We start from the raw sequence: 19,654 nt of genomic DNA on the forward strand, positions 1-19,654 counted from the left end.
ATCTGTCTTTAATTGGTATTTAGACTGTTTAAATATGTAGTTATTATTATATCATGTTTTCTTGTAACTATACTTTTAAAAAATATTTTCATTTCCCATCAAACATTGGATAAATAAGAATTTTCTTTGAGTGTGGGTTGTCCTGGGGAGCAGGTGGGAGTAGGTGGGAGTAGGTAAGCATCTCTGGGACAGGAAAAAGGAAACCCCTCAGACAGCAAACCCAAATGTGCCTTCCTTAATGTCACCCCCATAAAAGTGAAAATTAAATGGAATTCTGCATTTTCCATGTGAGGACAACTGTTTGAGAACTAAACTGGTCGAGTGCATACCCCCGTTGCAGCAGCAATGTGCTTGATAGCTAAAAAGGCCAACAAAGGAGAGGTTGTAATGACTGATGGTTGGGTTCTCCCCTGGTCCATTTCATTCGAATTCTTTTCTAGAAAGGCAGGGAGCTGTGTCTTGCACATCTTGGTATTCCTCCCCTGCATCAGTCATACTCATTTATACTAGACACCAAATAAATGTTTGTTAAATGAGGTTTTTAAATTATCTGAGGCCCCTAAGATCAGGAAGTGGAGGGTTGAGATTTTGTGGATGAGGGCAAAAAAAAAGGAAAAAGAAAAAAAAAATCCATGGAAAGATAATTACTTAAAAAAAAATTCTTCTACACATTTGAAAATAATATGTTCTGACTTTATCCTATTGGTGGTGATCGCCCCTACCTTATTCACAGCCCTAGATTTATCAGTATCCCTTTCTTCCCACTTAACTCAATCTTATCTCCATCCTACTTCCTCCTTCCTTACCCCATCTACCACCATACTGGTGTCTACATTTGAACTTTAGGATTGCCTGAAGTATTTTTTCCCCATGGTACTGGGTTTTGCATGCAAGAATGAAATGAGCTATACTATTACATATCTTTATTTGCACATATCATATAATATTGTCTTGCATTTACTGCATCTCACTGTCTCATTTTCAGAGAAGGTATTAATGTAAAAACTTTTGAGAATTTGTGTAGTTGGAAGTATTTTTATTTTTCACATATTTAAATAATAGCTTAGCTGGATATAAAAATATTAAAAATAGAGATTCAAAGTTCTTCCTTTGGCACTTTGAAAATATAATTTGTTGCCTTCTCAAATCCAATGTTGATGCTTTGAGGGAGAAGATTGTATTAATTCATTTCTGTTTCCTTGGAAATACATTCTTTCTCACTGGAAACTTCTAGCGTTTTCTCTTTGGCTTTGATGTTCTTAAGTTTCAAACCCAAAAATGTGACTAGGTGTGTTTTTTCCTTATACATCATCTTTGGAACACCGTAACCACTTTCATTCCATGTTCTTTAATTTTTCTTCAATAATGAGAAATTCTCAGCCATTATTTCTTCAAAGCCCCCCTTCTTTTTTCTTCTCTTTCAGGGATTCCTATTTTGTACAGGTTGACAGGTCCAGCCTCTCCATTGCCTTGCTTTTTCTCTTTCATGTTTCTTATTTCCATGTTTTGTTTGGTTTATTTGCATTTTCCACTTCTCTATCCTTTGCCTTGTCTTCAGAGAACTTTGTTTGATCTTTCAAGTCTCTGTTTTGTTTTTCAGCCACACATAAGCTACTAGTGATCTGTTCAAGCACAGGATAGAGGTTAAGACTGATGGTCTGCATGAGTTTCTTCAGTTTCCTTGTCTATAGAATGGTGATAATAGTACCAGTCCTGTAGAGTTGTTTTGGAGGACTACGTGATAAAATCCACATAAAGTGTGTAGAACGATGCCAAGTATGTGGTGAGGGCAGCTTTTTTCTTTTTTTAACGTTTATGTTTTTCATACCCAGTATTTCTAATTTGTTATTCTTTGTGGCTGCTTGTCCTTGATTCCCATTATGAATAAAAAATGTTTAAGGGTTATCTATTATGCCTGTTGCTATGTGGTGTCCTTATTATTTCCTATCCATTAATTCTGGCTCATCTCTTTGAGGTGATTTGGTTTGTTACATCTAATGGCTACATTCTCCAGATGTCTAGCTGTGTTCTGTGAATACGTATTTCCCTGGGAGGGTTTCAGCTTCCTCGAATGTTAGTGTTTAGAGGTTGGGGGAGTGGAGGTTGGACAGGGGAGGGCAGAAGCATGTTCATTTTAGCTAGGGTTTAGCGAATTCAGATCAGAGGAGAACCCAGGGCCAAGAACCTCTCCTTTACTATCTGTCCTTGACCACAGCCCTTTTCCCACCCAACCAGGCAACGCTGCACCTTGGAGAAACTTAACAGTGGTCCTGTGACATTCCCTGGATTGATACTGGGGGTTTCTCTCCTTGTGCTGGCCAGAAAAGCCCTCATTACAGTTGCACAAGACAAAAGCCCTTCCCCAAACTGGCAGTAGACCCAGACTCCCTCATGCTCCCTGTGGAAGTCTCTACCTCTACGTCTAGACCCTCCTCCTTCTCTCTTCAGAGAGTTCTCACAGATTTTGTGTCGAGTCTCAGATCTGTCACCCTCTCCCTCTCAGGTTCACAGTATCTGGGTTTAGAGAGGGATCCCACTCGTATTGTCGGTTCTCCAATTTTTCATGACTAGAAGTTTATAGTACTTTATAACTGTATATTAATGTTATCATCTATCAGGTTGGTTTTTGAAACTGAAAGCAATTTCATATTTTTAGGATGCTACCTATACCTCACATGTGTTTGTGAGTCCAGTTTGGCTTTGTCTCAGAAGATTAAGTTAACAAAGACTTTTTTTTTAAGGATTTATTTATTTGAGACAGATATAGTGAGCATGAGCAGGGGGAGAGGGAGAGGAAGAAGCAGACTCCCCACTGAGCAAGGAGCCTGATGTGGGGCTTGATCCAAGGACACTGGGATTATGACCTGGGCCAAAGGCAGACGCTTAACCATTTGAGCCACCCAGGCGCCCCTAATGAAGACTTTCAGTACAAGAAGAATTTTGTTTGTAAGGCAACCCACATTATTATGCTTTAGATAAACATTATAGTAAGGCTCTTCTGTAGTATAAAGTATTCATACTGTGTCAACAAATTATCTCCCCATTAATAAATTCAGATTCCCTTGGTATTTTTCTACTTGTATTGTGTGATGAGATTTATCTTACTAAATTATCAGTCCTGTTAAAGCCAAATTGTATTTCACAGAGACATTTTGTGAAGATTTCAGTATATGCTGTATAATAGAATATCTTAACATTATAATTAGGAATTGTAGACTATATACAGAAATGTATCATGTAAAGCAGTTTGCATTTATCATAAAGATGAGAGGAGTGAGAACTTCTGGAAGAAAGCCTTTAAAATTTCATCTTTTGTACTTATCCTTGTTCTGATGTTTTCTATTTCTGTATTTATTGAAGATGCACAGTAATCAAAAAGGCTTACTTCCAGAGCCAAATCCTGTACAAATTATGAAAAGTTTAAACAATCCTGCCATGTTACAAGTTCTTCTACAGCCCCAGCTCTGTGGGCGAGCTGTTAAACCAGGTAAGCACACGGGTACAGATTAAATATAGAATGTTGGCATGAAGTCAGTTCGTGCTGTTTTGCGTGAAAAACACATTTAAATGAGTCCAAAAATATTTTTCTAGGATTTGTCAGTGAATTTTAATTAATGATCTGAGCTGATATGTTTTCCCTATTTTTGGTAGATACAGTCTGCTTATGTGTTTCCTAATTTCTTTTTAGTAAATGTTAAATATTAAAACCAGCTTAGCTCCTAGTTGACAGGAATGTAGAGACCAGATAATTCACACATTTTTGTTGTTATGGATTCTACCAATAAAGGATATGATACTTTTGCACGTAATATTTTTAGCAGAGTTACTTTGTTCAAATGTCTTAAAGGTATGTTTCCTCTTTCCTCGTAACGCTTCTGTTGGAAAATTGTTGTACTCTGTAGAAAATGACAAATATTATGGAAATCTTATCATATTGGTATATGCTAAATACCTGCCTATTTAGTATTCTGGTAAGAGCCCAGCTTTTGAAATGCACAACTCTATATACAGAAAATGTATATTTTAGCATTAGGAAGAAGTGGATTTTTATATTCAGTACTAAAGTTTAGAATAAAAAATGTTTCAGTATACTTATTGTTTCAACCCCAGCTGGTCTAACACGGATGGGTGGACTGCAGTTTGGTTCTAGCACTAACTACCCAGGGTGCAGAGACCCAATAAGTTAAGGACTTAGGCCCCCACAGGTCTGCTCCTGATTCACACACCAGCTACAAGCTCAAGGGGTCCCCAGACCACCTGTATTTCTGACCAGCTGGCCACAGATTTGGGGGCTCAGCTTTGATGATTTGCTAGCACAACTCGTAGAACTTAGGAGAACACGATACTGATGATTACAGTTTTACTGTAAGGAACACAACTCAGAAATGGCCAAGTGAAGATACTCTTACAGCTAGGTCTAGGAGGGCCCTGAATGCAGAGATTTTACACTCTTTTCCCACGGAATCAGAGCACATTACTCTCCCAGCCCATCTGTGTATTCACCAACCAGGGATCTCCACAGAATTAAATTTGGCATTGTTGGAGTTGCATTATGTAGCCCTGGTTGGCTGTTACGGAACTGAACCTCCAGTTTCCCTCCTCTTCCTGGAGGTCAGGAGGGCCAGCTGATACCACGGGAGCCAATGCCCCAGCCCTCTAATCACATGGTTGGTATTTCTGGCATTGACCAGCCCCTGTAAGGGTCCACCTCCAGTGACCTCATTAGCATAACAAAAACATACTCATTACTCAGAAAATTCAAAAGATTTAGAATTTTCTTTCCGGGAACCAGAGACAAAGACCAGTTAAATTTTTTTATTATACAACAATATTCGTAGTATGTATATCCTATAATCATCAATTATTTGTGTCTAAGAAGGAGCATTAAAGGTTTTCTGGCTCAGCCTATTACATACTCAGATATCTTTTCTACAGTTTTAATGGTAGATATGTTTTTATGTCTTAACCTCTCAAAGCACAAGAAGCTCATTATTTCCCAAGGCAATCTATTCCCTAGTTGGACGAATTTAATAACTAGGTTTATTTTTTATATTAGATGGTAAACCCTATAATTTTAGTGACTTATTCTGTGCTTCTTCCTCTGAAGAACCAGAGGAATTGCTTCTTCTATAAGAAAAGACTTCTAATAATACCTGAAGACCACTATCATGAAAACTTAGTCATTTTTTTGGTTTCCCAGTCTTCTATTCTCCAGGTCAGTGGTCTTTTTGAAATCTATTTTTTGACTATGCTGTGCTATCAGTAAAGTTTTTTTTAAAGATTTTATTTATTTATTTGACAGACAGAGATCACAAGTAGGCAGAGTCGCAGGCAGAGAGAGAGGGTGCGGCAGGCTCCCTGCTGAGCAGAGTCCGATGTGGGGCTCTATCCCAGGACCCTGGGATCATGACCTGAGCCGAAGGCAGAGGCTCAGCAGGGACCTGAGCCACCCAGGCACCCCACTATCAGTAAATTTTGAGCAAAGTTCCAGTGTATACACTATATTTATCAGTTATATGTCATTTACATAAATGGACCTTGTTAACCCATACATTAAGAAATGATAAAGCTAATGTCTTTATTTAAAGATGAAAGTAAATATGAACAAGAGTTTTAGCATTTTTTTCCTATACCTCATAGACTTCTTTGGAGATTACAGTTCTATATCTGACTTTCCATAACATGTCCTAAGAAATGCTCTCTAGTTTCCCCAACTAGTTGTCATCTTGTAGATATTAGCCTCAGTTTTCTGGGTTGTCCAGCAATATGGTGTACACAGACATAAACATATCCTGGGAATGGGTTTTGATCAGCACAGAATGGGGTGAGATTTCCTTCTTATGATCATTATATTTCTGTTAATGCAGTCCAAGTTTGTATTAGTGTTTGAAGGAAATACTGCATGCTCTTGGGTCTTTTGGCAAGTACTGGCCACACCTTTGGACTCTCGGCTCTCTTCAGTAATTCCTCTCCAGTATTGTATTTTTGTCTTTTTTTAATGGGTAAGAATATATATTCTCTACTCTGCCTTTCTACTCAGATTGATATGCGGCCATAGAGATCATACCCATTTTAGTGCAAGTTTCACAGTTGTTTTTTTAAAGATTTTACTATTAGAGAGAGGGAAAAAGAGAGGATGAGTGGGGTGAGGGGCAGAGGGAGAAGCAGACTCCCCACTGATCAGGGAGCCTGTTGTAGGGCTTGATCCCAGACTCTGGGATCATGACCAGAACCAAAGGCAGATGCTTAACTGACTGAGCCCCCCAGACCCCCCTAGTTTCACAATTTTAAATAAGGCTTTCCACTCATACACTAATGGAGAAGTTATTTCACCACGTATGGCTTTTTGTTTGGTGTGGCAAGGGAGGAGGGCGAAATCTACCTCTGGAACACACGTAGAGCTTCTGGAGGATGTTTGGAGAGTTTCTTGGCGTTCCGGAAAAACAGAGTTTCTTGTTCATCAGTAAGCTCCATCTGTATTTCCTTCACTATGTCCTTTCTCTCTTTTAAAGATTTTTTTTTTTCATTCATTTGACAGAGATCACAAGTAGGCAGAGCAGCAGGCAGAGAAAGAGAGGGAAGCAGGCTCCCCGCTGAGCAGAGAGCCTGATGTGGGACTCGATCCCAGGACCCTGAGATCATGAACTGAGCTCAAGAACGAGGCTTAACCCACTGAGCCCCTATGTCCTTTCTATGTTAGCGCTATCCGCTAACCCTTACACTACTTTGACCTCTTCACAGAGGGCTCTGAGCAACCTAAGTATTGTAATTCCTTCTGCTTATATTAAATGTAGTACATATAATATGTTTATATTTATAACCTTGTTTTTTTCACATAACACACATAACACATATATTTACTTATTTATAATTTGTCTCTCCTACTAGAATGTGAGTTCCATAATTGCAAGGATTTATGTCTTGTTCATCTCATGCACCTAAAGCAGCACTGTTATTTATAATGACAGAGATATAGTATTTGTTTACAGATTAATCCCCTTCCTCTACATCTCTGTCCCACAACTCACACATACCTGGTTACTCACATGTGGTCTGGTTTGTTAATTCTTAAGGACACTTGTCTGCCTTTTCAGTCTAATCTGTACCCTTCCATCAGGTTGACTTTGCCCCCCAGACCTGGTTTGGTTATGTTATTCTGACTATACTGATCTTTTCTCTTCAGTCCAGACCTTTTAACCACCTTCAAAAATACAATACAGTGTACAGTGTAAATATTCTAGACTTCTTTCTTTGTATATATGTGTGTGTATCCATTTTAAGTAGTGTGCAATTTGTTGTAGTCTAAATTATATTTTTAACAGCTTTATTGAGGCATAATTGCATATTAATTGGTACATATTTAGAATATTAAAAAATGGTATGCTTTTGACATGTGTAAAATCATAAGTATACATAAATTTTGACATATGTGTATACCCATATGTATATCCACCAAAATCAAAATAATGAACATATTTGTTACTCTTAAAAATTTCCTTCTGGCCTTTTGTAATCTCGCTCTCCCCCATTCCCAGGAAACTACTGATTTGATTCCTGTCACTATAGCTTGTATTTTCTAGAAATTTCTATAAATGAAATCACACAGTATGTACCATTTGGCTTCTTTTTACTCAGCTTACTGAGATTCATTTACATTGCTGCATGTATCATTAATTTTTATTCTTTTTGAATGAGGAGTATTAGTCCATTCTACAGTTTGCATATTCATTGACTTGCTGATGAACATTTAGGTTATTTCTAGTTTGGGATTATTACAAATAAAATTTCTGTGAACATTCTGTACTAGACTTTATGTAAGCTTATATTTTTATTTCTTGCCAGTAAATTAGTTGTGGAACGGTTGGGGCATATGGTTGATGTATGTTTAAGTTATAGGAAACTTTGCCAACTGTTTTCCAGTGTAGTTAAACTGCTTGGCGTTCTCACCCATCACTGTCTAGGGCTCCAGTGTGCTCAGTCTTCTCACCAACACTTGACATGCTAGTGCTTTAATGTTAGTCTTTCTGTTGGGTATATACTGCTATCTCACTGTGATTTTGAGTATTCCTTTTGGCGGATGATTTTGAACATCTTTTAATATGCTAATTAGCCATCTTTATATCTTTCTGTTATATCTTTTAAAATATTTTACACATTTTAAAAATTGAGTTAAATTTTTCTTATTCAGTTGTAAATGCTCTTTATTCTAGATGCAAATCTGCTGTTGTATATATGGGTTTGCAAATATTTTTTCACTCCCTAAGATGTCCTTTATTAACAATGTCTTTGGAAGAACAAAACATTATTTTGGCGAAGCCCAGTTTATTATATTTCTGTTACAATTTGTACATCTTTTGTCAGATTTAAGGAATCTTTGACAAATTTAAGGTCATTAAGATACTCTCTCATATTTGAGAATTTCATAATTTTACCTTTTAAAAATTATTTTTAATTTTACCTTTTGTATTTAGATCTTTGGTTCAATTTGAGTTAATTTTTGTTTATGATGTGAAGTAAAGTTCTAAATTAGTTTTTTTTTACAGATGTTCCAGCATCATTTGTTAAAAAAGATTACTCTTTTCCCACTGAACTTCCACTTAGGTTCATTATATATGCATGGCTGTATCTATGGACTCTCCATTCTATTCCATTGATCTAAATGTCCCAATACTGCATTGTCTTGATAAATGTAGCTTTATAAGAAGCCCTAGAATCTGTTAGTGTAAGTCCTCCAACTTTCTTCTTCTTTTTTCAATTTGTTTTGCCTATTCTATGTCCTTTGTATTTGTATATAAATTTTAGAACCAGCCTGTCAATTTCTATGAAAAATGTCAGTAATTTGGTTGGGATTGTGTTGAATCTATATACTAATTTGGACAGAATTGACAGTTTTGAGGTTGAGCCATGCATATGGTATATTTCTCTATTTATTTAGGCCTCCTGTAATTTGTTCCAGCAATAGCTTGTAGTTTTCAGGGTACAAATATTACACATATTTTGTCAGATTTATCCATCGTATTCTACATTTCTTGATATGATTTTAAATAGTTTTGCTTTTTTTTTTTTTTTAAAGATTATTTATTCGACAGAGATCACAAGTAGGCAAAGAGGCAGGCAGAGAGAGGGGGGAAGCAGGCCCCCCACTGAGCAGAGAGCCCCATGTGGGGCTCAATCCCAGGACCCTGCGATCATGACCTGAGCCAAAGGCAGAGGCTTTAACCCACTGAGCCAACCAGGTGCCCCAATAGTTTTGCTTTTTAAATCTCAATTTTGAGTTTCATGTTGCTAGCATATACAAGTACAATTGATTTTGTGTATATCCTATCTTGCAAACCTAGCTTATTATTTCTTATAGGCTTTTGTTCTTAGGATTTTCTGTGTAGACAGTCATATAATCCACAAATAAACACAATTTTATTTCTTCCTTTCCAATATGTATGCCTTTTACTTCTTTTTATTAATTATTATTATTTTTAAAGATTTTATTTATTTATCAGAGAGAGAAGGATCATGAGAAGGGGGAGAGTCAGAGGGAGAAGCAGACTCCCTGCCGAGCAGGGGAGCCCTAGGCGGAACTCAATCCCAGGACTCCAGGATCATGACCTGAGCCAAAGGCAGTCACTTAACCAACTGAGCCACCCAGGCACCCTGCCTTTAACTTCTTATTCTTGTCTTATTGCAATAGACAGAAATTCCAGCATAATTTGTGCATTGAACTGGTGAGAGTGGACATCTCTGCTTTGTTTCCGACCTTAGAGAGCATTCATTCTTTTATTATGTCAGCTATAGTTTTTTTCACAGATTTTCTTTTTCTAGCTGGGAACTTTGCCTTTTGTTTCTATATTGCAGAGAAATTTTGTCATGATAATTGCTGGAATGTATACAGTGATTTTCTCCATTAACTGAGATGATCATATATATTTTTTGTTTGGTCTGCTAGCATGATGAATTACATTGATTTTTCAATGTTAAACCAAACTTTTATTCGTAGGATATATTATTATATATCATAGTCCTTTGCATATATTGTTGATTGATAGCATTGTTCAAGCCTTCTTGAGAAGGGGAGGTTGGGGCACCATGGGAGATTGATTAGCCAAGAGCTAAGGATAAGGGCAGTGAGATGTGAGACTGTAGACATTTTCAAAGTGTTTTGATTTCAGTGGTGGTGGTTTTAAACTGGGAAATACTGTATTCATTAAAAACTGAAAAATGTAACAAAATACAGTGACTAACTGAAAAAAGAGAGGAGGTGGTGTTGAAATCTCCAACCATAACTGTGGATTTGTCTACTTCGTCAGTTCTAGAAATTTTTGCCTTACATGTTTTGAAGCTTTGTTATTTGAAGCACATTTAAGATTGTTGTATCCTCTTGATGAATTGACCCCTTTATCATTATGAAATGCCATCTTTATCCCTCTTTGTTAATAAACAGTCTGTTTTTATAAACAACTCGTGCTAATGACCTAATCTTCCTACCACCAATCATGAAATGGACTCATTCTAAAGAAAGCAATTTCTTTTTTTTTTTTTAAGATTTTATTTATTTATTTGACAGAGATCACAAGTAGGCAGAGAGGCAGGCAGAGAGAGAGAGAGAAAGCAGGCTCCCTGCTGAGCAGAGAGCCCGATGTGGAGCTCGATCTCAGGACCCTGGGATCATGACCTGAGCCGAAGTCAGAGGCTTTAACCCTCTGAGCCACCCAGGCGCCCCTAAAGAAAGCAATTTCTAATGGTCATTTTTCCAAAGATGAAATAGGCTGGTTTAGCAAGTAGTAAAACTTGAAAAAAGTACTTTTGAAAACATGGGATAAACTTGTAGAGATGGTATATATTACATATATAATATCCAAATATTTTTGATCATTGGATTAAATGCTTTTTTTTAAAGGCACTGATATTTTACCCCTCCCTCCTTTTTTCCTTAAAATAAGACAACACTATTCTTTTCTTTTTTTTTTTTTTTTTCTTTAAGTAAGCTCTAGGGGTGCCTGGGTGGCTTAGTGGGTTGGGTGTCTGCCTGCAGCTCAGGTCATGATCCCAGGGTCCTGGGATCAAGCCCTGCCTCAGACTCCCTGCTCAGCAGGGATCCTGCTTTTCCCTGTCTCTCTGCTGCTCCCCCTGCTTGCCCTCTCTCTCAAATAAATAAATAAAATCTTTAGCAACAACAACAACAAGTAAGCTCTACACCCACCATGGGGCTTGAATTCACAACCCAGAGATAAAGAGTTGCATGAGTCACGTGTTCCACCAACTGGGCCAGCCAGGGGACCTGAAATTAAATGCTTTTTGAAGTGCTTTCTATGCCTGACCATTTCCAGTTGATTTATAGTAATTAGAAGAAATTACTTCATATATTTTCTATCTCATGGCCCTTTTTGTCTATATACTATTTATTCTGAAAACATCCCCCCGCCTTTTAAAAAAAGATTTATTTGAGAGAGGGAGAGAGTGTGCATACGTGGGGAGGACCAGAGCAGGGCTGGATGTGGTTTCAGCTCACAATCTGAGCTGAAACCAAGAGTTAGATGCTTAAATGACGGAGCCATGTTCTGAAGACATCTCTTTTGATACAGACTCTGGTATTGTGCTCAGGAAAACCTGATTAAAAAAAAGTGTGGTCACCATTTATTCTTTCTATCCACTATGATGCTCATGTTTCTTTTTATTATGTAAATATTTTTTCTGTGCATATATTCTCTTCTTGAATGGATTGTAGGCTTTTCAAAGGAAAGGTCTGTATCTTGCCCTTCCTTCCCCCACTCCTCCCCCCCTGCCAGAATAATACCCAAACACCTAATAAAAATACTGAGCAAATAACATGAGTTCAGTTAGAATTATACTCACTAAAAGATGGCATTAGTTTTGTTGCTCTAAGCGCTAGAGAAAAGAAAGGCTAAGTTTGGTGTTTTATTATGATGATAGAAGGTGTTGGAATTTTAAATAAAATTCTAGGTTTGAGTCACAAGGAAGCGACCTCGCCAGTTTTTGTGCAATGACAAGGTCAGTATATCATTGAACTTTGGATGAATTTGTTAAGTTTAAAAAAAATACTATTGGCCTCTTTTGGAGTTTGTTTCTGTCTTATCATAAAGTTAAATTTTTACTTTTATTTTCTTAAAGCAGTTCTCGGAACACCTCACAGCTTGCCCCATCTGATGAACCCATCCATCTCCTCCGCGTTTTTGCATTTGAATAAAGCACATCAGGTATATAAATAGCATTGAGTACTGCAACTCGGAGTGACTCATTTGTTTGTTCCCAAAGTTTAAAATTCTCCTGAAGTTAAACAGGTATTTTGTTTTTTAAACAAATCCTTAGTAATAACTATAGCTACCTGAAAACATGCTGAGTACCTGAGATCAAATTAAGCTGGTCAAAGCAGTGTAGTTCTATCTATTGATTTTTAGGCATTGATTTCTGGGCATTGATTATAGGGGATTAAGGGAAGGAGGTGTGTTTTGTGGTATATTTTTGTAGAAATAAGTGGTTAAAAACAAGACTTCTGGGGTCTTAACTCCAAGTATTACAGAAAGAAAAAAAATTAAGTGAACATAAACTCTTCTTAAAATTTAATCTATATACAAATAATTCGTGTAAGAATAAAAAAATAAATTCTCTAACCTTTTTCAGATTCGTATTTTAGGATGCATTTTTATATACAAATGTTGTACTCATGACAGTCAGGTACTGCTGAAGGCTGTGTCTGTGTAGGAGCCTGATTACAAGTCCAGCCGAATCCCTAATGGAGGTTTGGTGGCAGTGGAGTGAATGAGCATCAAAGTCCTAAATGCAACTTTTTAAGGCACAGGTTTATCTTTTATTTAGTTTTCATTAGAATCTAACATAGATTTGAGTACGGGGGAAAAAAATAGATAAAATATGAACTTTACATATGTGAACGTTTATGTAAGAATTTGCTTATTTTCTTAAATAATAGTAACTTGGGAAAGAATACATTAAAATGCATTGTATCCATATACCTAAAAAAAAAAAAAAAGAATCTAACATAGGACCTTGTACATTGTAGGGTCTTTTTTCATCCCATTACTCCCCAGATTTTACTGGGACTCTGACCTCTACTGGACACTCTGCCGGTCACTGATGCCATAGCACAGAACAAAACCATTCCGAGTCCTTGTTCTTAGAGAAATTCAACACATACAGAAAAGAAATGTGAATTACAATAAGATGTGGAGTGTGACATGGGAGGGGAGTTCAGAGTATTGATATCGTCAATATCATCAGAGAATAAATAATTCTCTTTATTTTAGAATTAAGACTAGAATGTTTAATTTCACCCGGAAGGCCTAAGCCAGTTGGGTCACGTAGCTTTAGGTCTTCAGAGGACCTTGCTCTCTTCTCCTCAGGTCTTTGCTCCCCTGCTGTTCCTTCAGCCAGGAATGCTCCCCACCCCAACACCATCTGAGTCCCCCAGACTTCCCTGGTTACTTCCCCACAGCCTTCAGATCTCCATGGGAGAGTTAGTTCCTCAGGGACACCTTCCTTGAATTTACCACATCTAACTAAGTCCCCAACTCTTCTCCTAGCTCCCGTGTGTTTCCGCACTCTGCTCGTCACCATGTGTAATTCCATGTGTTTATAATTAATGAATGTCTCCCTTCCCCAGGAGCCTCTAAGATCCGTGAGGGCAGGTCGCATTGTGCATTTCTCACTTCGTGGCACAGTGCTGGGCACGGAGAAAGTGCTCAACAAATATTTGTTGGATGATTAAGTGAAGAAAGAAATGATGAAATGACCCTGACCTGAAAGCCAAAAAGGGGTGAGGGGAGGAGGAAGGATGAAGGCAAAAAAGGGAGAGGATGTGGAGTTAGTTTCGTGACTCCACGGTCACATCTTGTGTATTATTAAAAGAATTAGGTATCATTGCCTCAAGTGGGAAAATGGAATATTAAGATGCTTTTGCTCAGATCAGCTGGAGAGCGGCACTTTAAAGTGGACTGGGTTCTAGGACAAGTAGCTCTCCCAAGTCGAACTAACAGAATGCTTTCTCGTTTTCACAGAGCACAGTTCCGGGTAATACTTCCAGTTTATTCCTTCAGAATCTTTCTCATGTACCCCTGGCACCGCAACAGTTACTGAAGTTTGAGAATATTCCTACTAATAACGTAAGTCTGGAGTTAATTTTTTTTATTTTCGAATTCATTCCCTTTCTAGATTCAGGCCCTATTGTTGATGACTTTTCACATGTGTAGCCTTTTCATGAGAGAATACCCTCTGGCCGCGGGCAGAAGTCTCACTCTCTTTTCTTGTCTTGCAGAAACCCGGCTTACTTGGAGATCCCCCGGCCGTGGTACTTCAAACTGCAGTAGGGATAGGGTCAGCGCTTCCTTTGAAAACAGAGTTGGGTCATCATGGAGAAGCACATAAAAGTAAATGATACGCATTTACTGAGAAGTCCGTACACAGATTTGAGACTTAAGGGTGGTTTACCTATATCCTGTTTTTATTTGCAGAAAGGTCAAAGTTGAGTTTTAGTCAGTCATTTAAAATTTTAAGAGCCCTCGTGGCTTTTCTATTTTTAATATTAGAGAACTATTGATAAGTTATTGATGGACTCGCTTCCATGCCAAGATCACATTTTCCCTGTTGGATATGCTTTAATATTTGATGAAGGTTCACAGCAGCATGAGGCAAAGACCTAGATCCCTGTGAGACTGACATGCTACCCGCTGGGCTGACAACATATTACAGAGATATCCATTTAATTTTTGCCTGAATAAAAAACCCTAAGCTTTCAAGGAAATATGTGGTATTCTGATGTAAGCTTTGATGGTTTACTTGATTATAATAGTTTTTTGAATGTGATCTCCAAACTTAGAAAAAGGAAATAATGACATGTGTACTTTGGGCTTCTGAAAAAACGAATTTAAACAAAACAATTATTTTTTAGAAAAACAAGAGCATGTAGTAGGTACATTTTAACAAGATTTCTTATTTGAATGTGACTTTGAAAGGCACTTTCATTTGAAGTGTAATTGAAATTTGTTTGGCGATTATGCTGTGAAAAGCATATTATTACTTTAATATTAAATATTATTACTTTAATATTAAATATTATTTATAATATTAATAATATTTAATATTAACATTATCATTATTATTACCACCAGTAATAATAATAATAAGTCAGTTGAATACGAGTAACATATTTAACCTTGACATAAAAACAATGAGTCAAACGATTAAATGAGTCCATCAGTTCTGACTGTTGGAATTGACTGTGCGAAAACTGAACTAGGATACAGACAGGAGTAGAAATTTTTTGGTACAATGAGGCCTGTTCTAAAAGTTAAATTTTGTGTCATCAAAAGCTTATGCCCATGTTTATTATTTGTGTTGGATTAAATAATAGGCTAGTTGCCTTAGCATGCACTCCTTTAAAAACATTGAAAAAATCAGTGTCCAAATAAATACATTGCTAAAAGAACTTAAGTAACCACCTCTAAATATTAAGTACTAGAAATAATTAAAGAAATTTGCATAGTGAATTTATAAAATATAAATTTGACTTAAAGTAATTATCAAAATTAGCTCTTTTCTCTTGATTTTGAACTAGAGATTTTAAAAAGTAGAATGGGTCAGACTTTTCCTATTAAAACTTTAATTTCTTCCAGAATTTTTTGTTATTTCCTGTAAATAAAAATGTAAAACTTTCATGTGTTAAATTTGGTGCCTATCTATTCACAAACGTTGATGTTTTTTAAACCAGTGGTGTGCTGATGTTTAAAAACCAGCTCTCTAGGTTTAAAAAGAAGAGTCTTGATTTTTACAGCATCTTTGGAGTTCTTTGTGTGAACACTACAACTCATAGCCAGTTGCCCACTGAATTCAGGAGCTGGGAAAAGATACACACAGTCAGCTATTATGAACTGGTGCGAGTAAGCTGATTAAATGTATTAATAGATTTTTAAGTGTCAGAATTTTTTTTAACTGAAAATTTATTTAATTATTCCCTTCAAATATGGAAGCAGGCAATTTTCAGTGATCGAGCATAAAAAAGAAGGCACCTGATACAACTTCAAGTGCCAAAAAATACATACATTTTCTCTTAAGGTCTAAAATATACAATTAAAATTTGGAATTAAAAAATATCCTTGATATTATCCCAGAAATTGTTGAAAATAAGAAAAGCACGATTGCTGTTAGAGGTTTTTGTTTTTCCGTGTAGGAACCTGCTGCTTTACAACCACTAACTTTGTCTTCTGAATGTAACTGTTCTCTAATAGATACAGAATAGGCTTCTCCACATTTCCCCCATAAGTTAACAAAATCAGACTGTTGGGAATAACTCTTGTCTAACCAAAAGCTTCTTGCATTTGTGATTCCCTACAGCATCTAATCTGATTCCAACTCCAACAACGATAACAGCTGGAATGGGCATATTACCATTCTTTCCAAATCAGCACATTGCTGGACAAGCTGGGCCAGGACATGGGAATACTCAGGAGAAACAGCCAGCCTCGGCGGGGAAGGCAGAAGGAAATTTCTCAGGGTCACAGGCTTATCTTCAGAGCTTTCCAAACCTTACTGCTGGAGGCTTGCTGACGGGACACCATAAACCACAGCAAAGTCAGCCAAGAGGCACGGAGATAAGCTCAGGGGTGAGAAAATTATGTTTGTGCATGCCCGTGCATGCACGCGTGCGCGCGCGCGCGCACACACACACACACGTGTATACTACCTGTGTGTAGATACTATTCAGGAATATATATATATGTATGTATATTCTTTCAAAATTATATCTTAAATTCTAATTTTAGAAGATTTTAAATTGGGAGTTATTATGAAGTATCCTAAAGCCTCTTAATTTTTAAATTTCAAAGAAAGTTAATAATAGAGTATACAAATATGGATTATAAACTAGATAATTGATATGTCAAGGACATGATTTTTCCTAGTGTGTATTTACTTCTCAAAATAGAAAATACTGCACTCTAAAAAAAAAAAAAAAAAAAACCCAAAATGCTGTTATTATAAGCAAACAAAAATCCATCTTTTGATAAGTGATGCCAGCTGATGTTTGGGCTTTGCTTCATTATTTACCAGTTTGTCTGTAAATAAAGTAATTTGAGTAAAATGAGTTTAAATCTGTTATTTAAAATAATTTAAATACGGAATCTTTATCATAGATATTTGCTTTTCCAAAAAGTTCAAGATACTCAAAAATGCTTGATATTTTAGAAATGCAATATAAACTGAGTTCAAAATTTTATAGTTTGGAAAAAGCTTAAGAGTGTCATTAATACTTATCCAATTTTATATTATTTATGAGCTAAGTTAATGCTCTTCAAAATATGTTTTCTACTTTAAATGTATACTCTATAGCTAATTAAGGTAATATTGGAATATTTGAAGGCAAGACCAATTTTCTTTTATCTGAAAAATGTCAAAGTTATTTATTAAACTCTGGTCTGCACAAAAGAATCTAACCTCTGTTTTAATTCTGTAAGTTTCTACCCAGTTATTTTATTGATTCTTAGGCCAGTGACATTAGTAAATGTTATAAATAACAGGTAGAATAAAGTACATTTAATTTTTACTCACACCCTGAAATACCCTTTAGCATGTAAGTAGTATAAAACTCAGGTTATAAGCAGCATGTGAGGACAAAAAATTCATTTAGTTGGCCATTTTCAAATGTCAAAATAATAATACTGAATTTGGAGGAGTTTTTGCTGTCAATGAGTCATAGCAGCAAGTATGGGTAGAAGGTTCTGCAACTGTTCATTGAGAAAGCTAAGGGAATCCTTCTAGAATAAATTTTTAAAATTTACCTGCAGTATTAATTTCCTGGGATATTGAAAACTAAACAAATAGAACTCATATATGAATATGCTGTATCTTTTTGGACAGAGAGCACCAGATCTTCAGAAAAGCTTGATTTGAGCTGATTCACATAATGGGCAGAGTCTATCAGGAAGAAAACAGCCAAAGTGGCCCAGGGCCTGAAAAACAGGTTCTGGGGAGAGAATTGAGGGAAATGGTTACATGTAACTCAGAAAGGGAGGACCAGCTGTATATACATTAAAGAAACATACCCTCAGACTAGTCACATGGCATTTTGTGTTTCTTCAGTAGGCAGACCTAGTCCAATAAGTACAACATACAATAAAACGAATTTAGGCTTAATATAACAAAGAGCGGGTAAAGCTTTCAAACAAAGAAAAAGTTGAACATAGTTAAGCAGACCCCAGGTGAGCACTGGTACAGACTGTTGTAGAAGTGTCTTTCTGACAGTAGGGGTTTGAATCAGTTCAAGTAGGTTTTCCAAGAATGTAACAAGAGTTTTGACTTTGCTAGACATAATTGGTTTAACGTGGCTTTAGGTTTTTAGACCTGCATTTTTAAGAAATTTTTTTTATTAAGGTATAATTGACATACAGCATATTAGTTTCAGGTATAAAATAATGATTTGACATTTGCATGTATTACAAAATGGTCATCACAAAAAGTCTAGTTAACATCTGTTACCATACATTGTTATAATTTTTTTTCTTGTGAGAACTTTTAAGATCTACTCTCTTAGCAACTTTCAAATATAAAACATGGTAATATTAACTATCGTTGCCATGCTGTACATTCCATCCCCATGATCTATTTACTTCATAACTGGCAGTTTGTACCTTTTGACTTTTTTCACCCATTTCACCCACACTGCCTCTGACATCAACAATCTGTTTTTTTAATCTGAGCTGCTGTTGCTTTCTTTTTTATATTCTACATATAAGGGAGATCATATGGTGTTTGTTTTTCTCTATTTGACTCTTTTTTTTTTTAAGATTTATTATTTTATTTATTTGACAGAGATCACAAGTAGGCAGAGAGGTAGGCAGAGAGAGGGTAAGGGAAGCAGGCTCCCTGCTGAGCAGAAAGCCAGATGCAGGGCTCTGCCGTCTCAGGACCCTGGGATCATGACCTGAGTGGAATGCAGAGGTTGGCTTTAACCCACTGAGCCACCCAGGTGCCCCTCTGTTTGACTTTTTTCACTTAACATAATGCCCTCAAGGTCCATCCATGTTATCACAAATAGCAAGATTTCCTTCTTATTAAAGACTGAATATATACACACATTTTCTTTATTCATCCATCAAAGAGCACTGATGTTTTCATGTCTTGGCTATTGGGAATAGTGCTGCAGTGAACATGGGAGTGCACTATCCCTTTGAGATAGGGATTTCATTTCCTGTGAATATATACCCAGAAATGGGATTACTGAATCATATGGTAGTTCTATTTTTTATTATTTGAGGAACTTCTGTACTGTTTCCCTCAATGGCTGTATCAGTTTTCTCCCATTCAATAGATTGTCTTTTTATTTTGTTGATGGTTTCCTTTGCTGTACAGAAGTTTTTTAGTTTGATGTAGTCCCCCTTGTTTATTTTTGCTTTTGTTGTCTGTACTTTTGGTGTCATGTCCAAAAAATTATTGCCAAGACTAATGTCAAGGAAATTTTTCCTTTTATTTTCTTCTAGGGGTTTTATGGCTTCAGATCTTATCTTTAAGTCTAATCCAGTTTGAGTGAATTCTTATGTATGGTTTAAGATCCTGGTCCAATTTCATTCTTTAGTGTGTGGACATCCAGTTTTCCCAACACCGCTTATTAGAGAAACTGTCCTTTTCCATAGTAAAT

The 19,654-nt window shown here is 36.5% G+C and overlaps 1 protein-coding gene across 2 annotated transcripts in view; it reads left to right on the forward strand.

Annotated features, from left to right (window-relative positions):
* The window catches only part of RAVER2 (ribonucleoprotein, PTB binding 2), a 93,205-nt gene that overhangs the window by 38,986 nt on the left and 34,565 nt on the right, over positions 1-19,654 (forward strand). The window contains exons 5-9 of one of the 2 annotated variants that reach the window (XM_032844865.1): positions 3,361-3,487; positions 12,127-12,209; positions 14,025-14,129; positions 14,282-14,393; positions 16,357-16,625. In XM_032844865.1, the coding sequence (XP_032700756.1) occupies positions 3,361-3,487; positions 12,127-12,209; positions 14,025-14,129; positions 14,282-14,393; positions 16,357-16,625 (696 nt within the window). Of the gene's footprint in view, positions 1-3,360; positions 3,488-12,123; positions 12,210-14,024; positions 14,130-14,281; positions 14,394-16,356; positions 16,626-19,654 lie in introns of both variants that reach the window. The other variant, XM_032844864.1, reaches the window with a different exon arrangement.

Source organism: Lontra canadensis, unplaced genomic scaffold, assembly GCF_010015895.1.
Source record: "Lontra canadensis isolate GAN:19392208 unplaced genomic scaffold, GSC_riverotter_1.0 scaffold158, whole genome shotgun sequence".
Taxonomy (NCBI): domain Eukaryota; kingdom Metazoa; phylum Chordata; class Mammalia; order Carnivora; family Mustelidae; genus Lontra; species Lontra canadensis.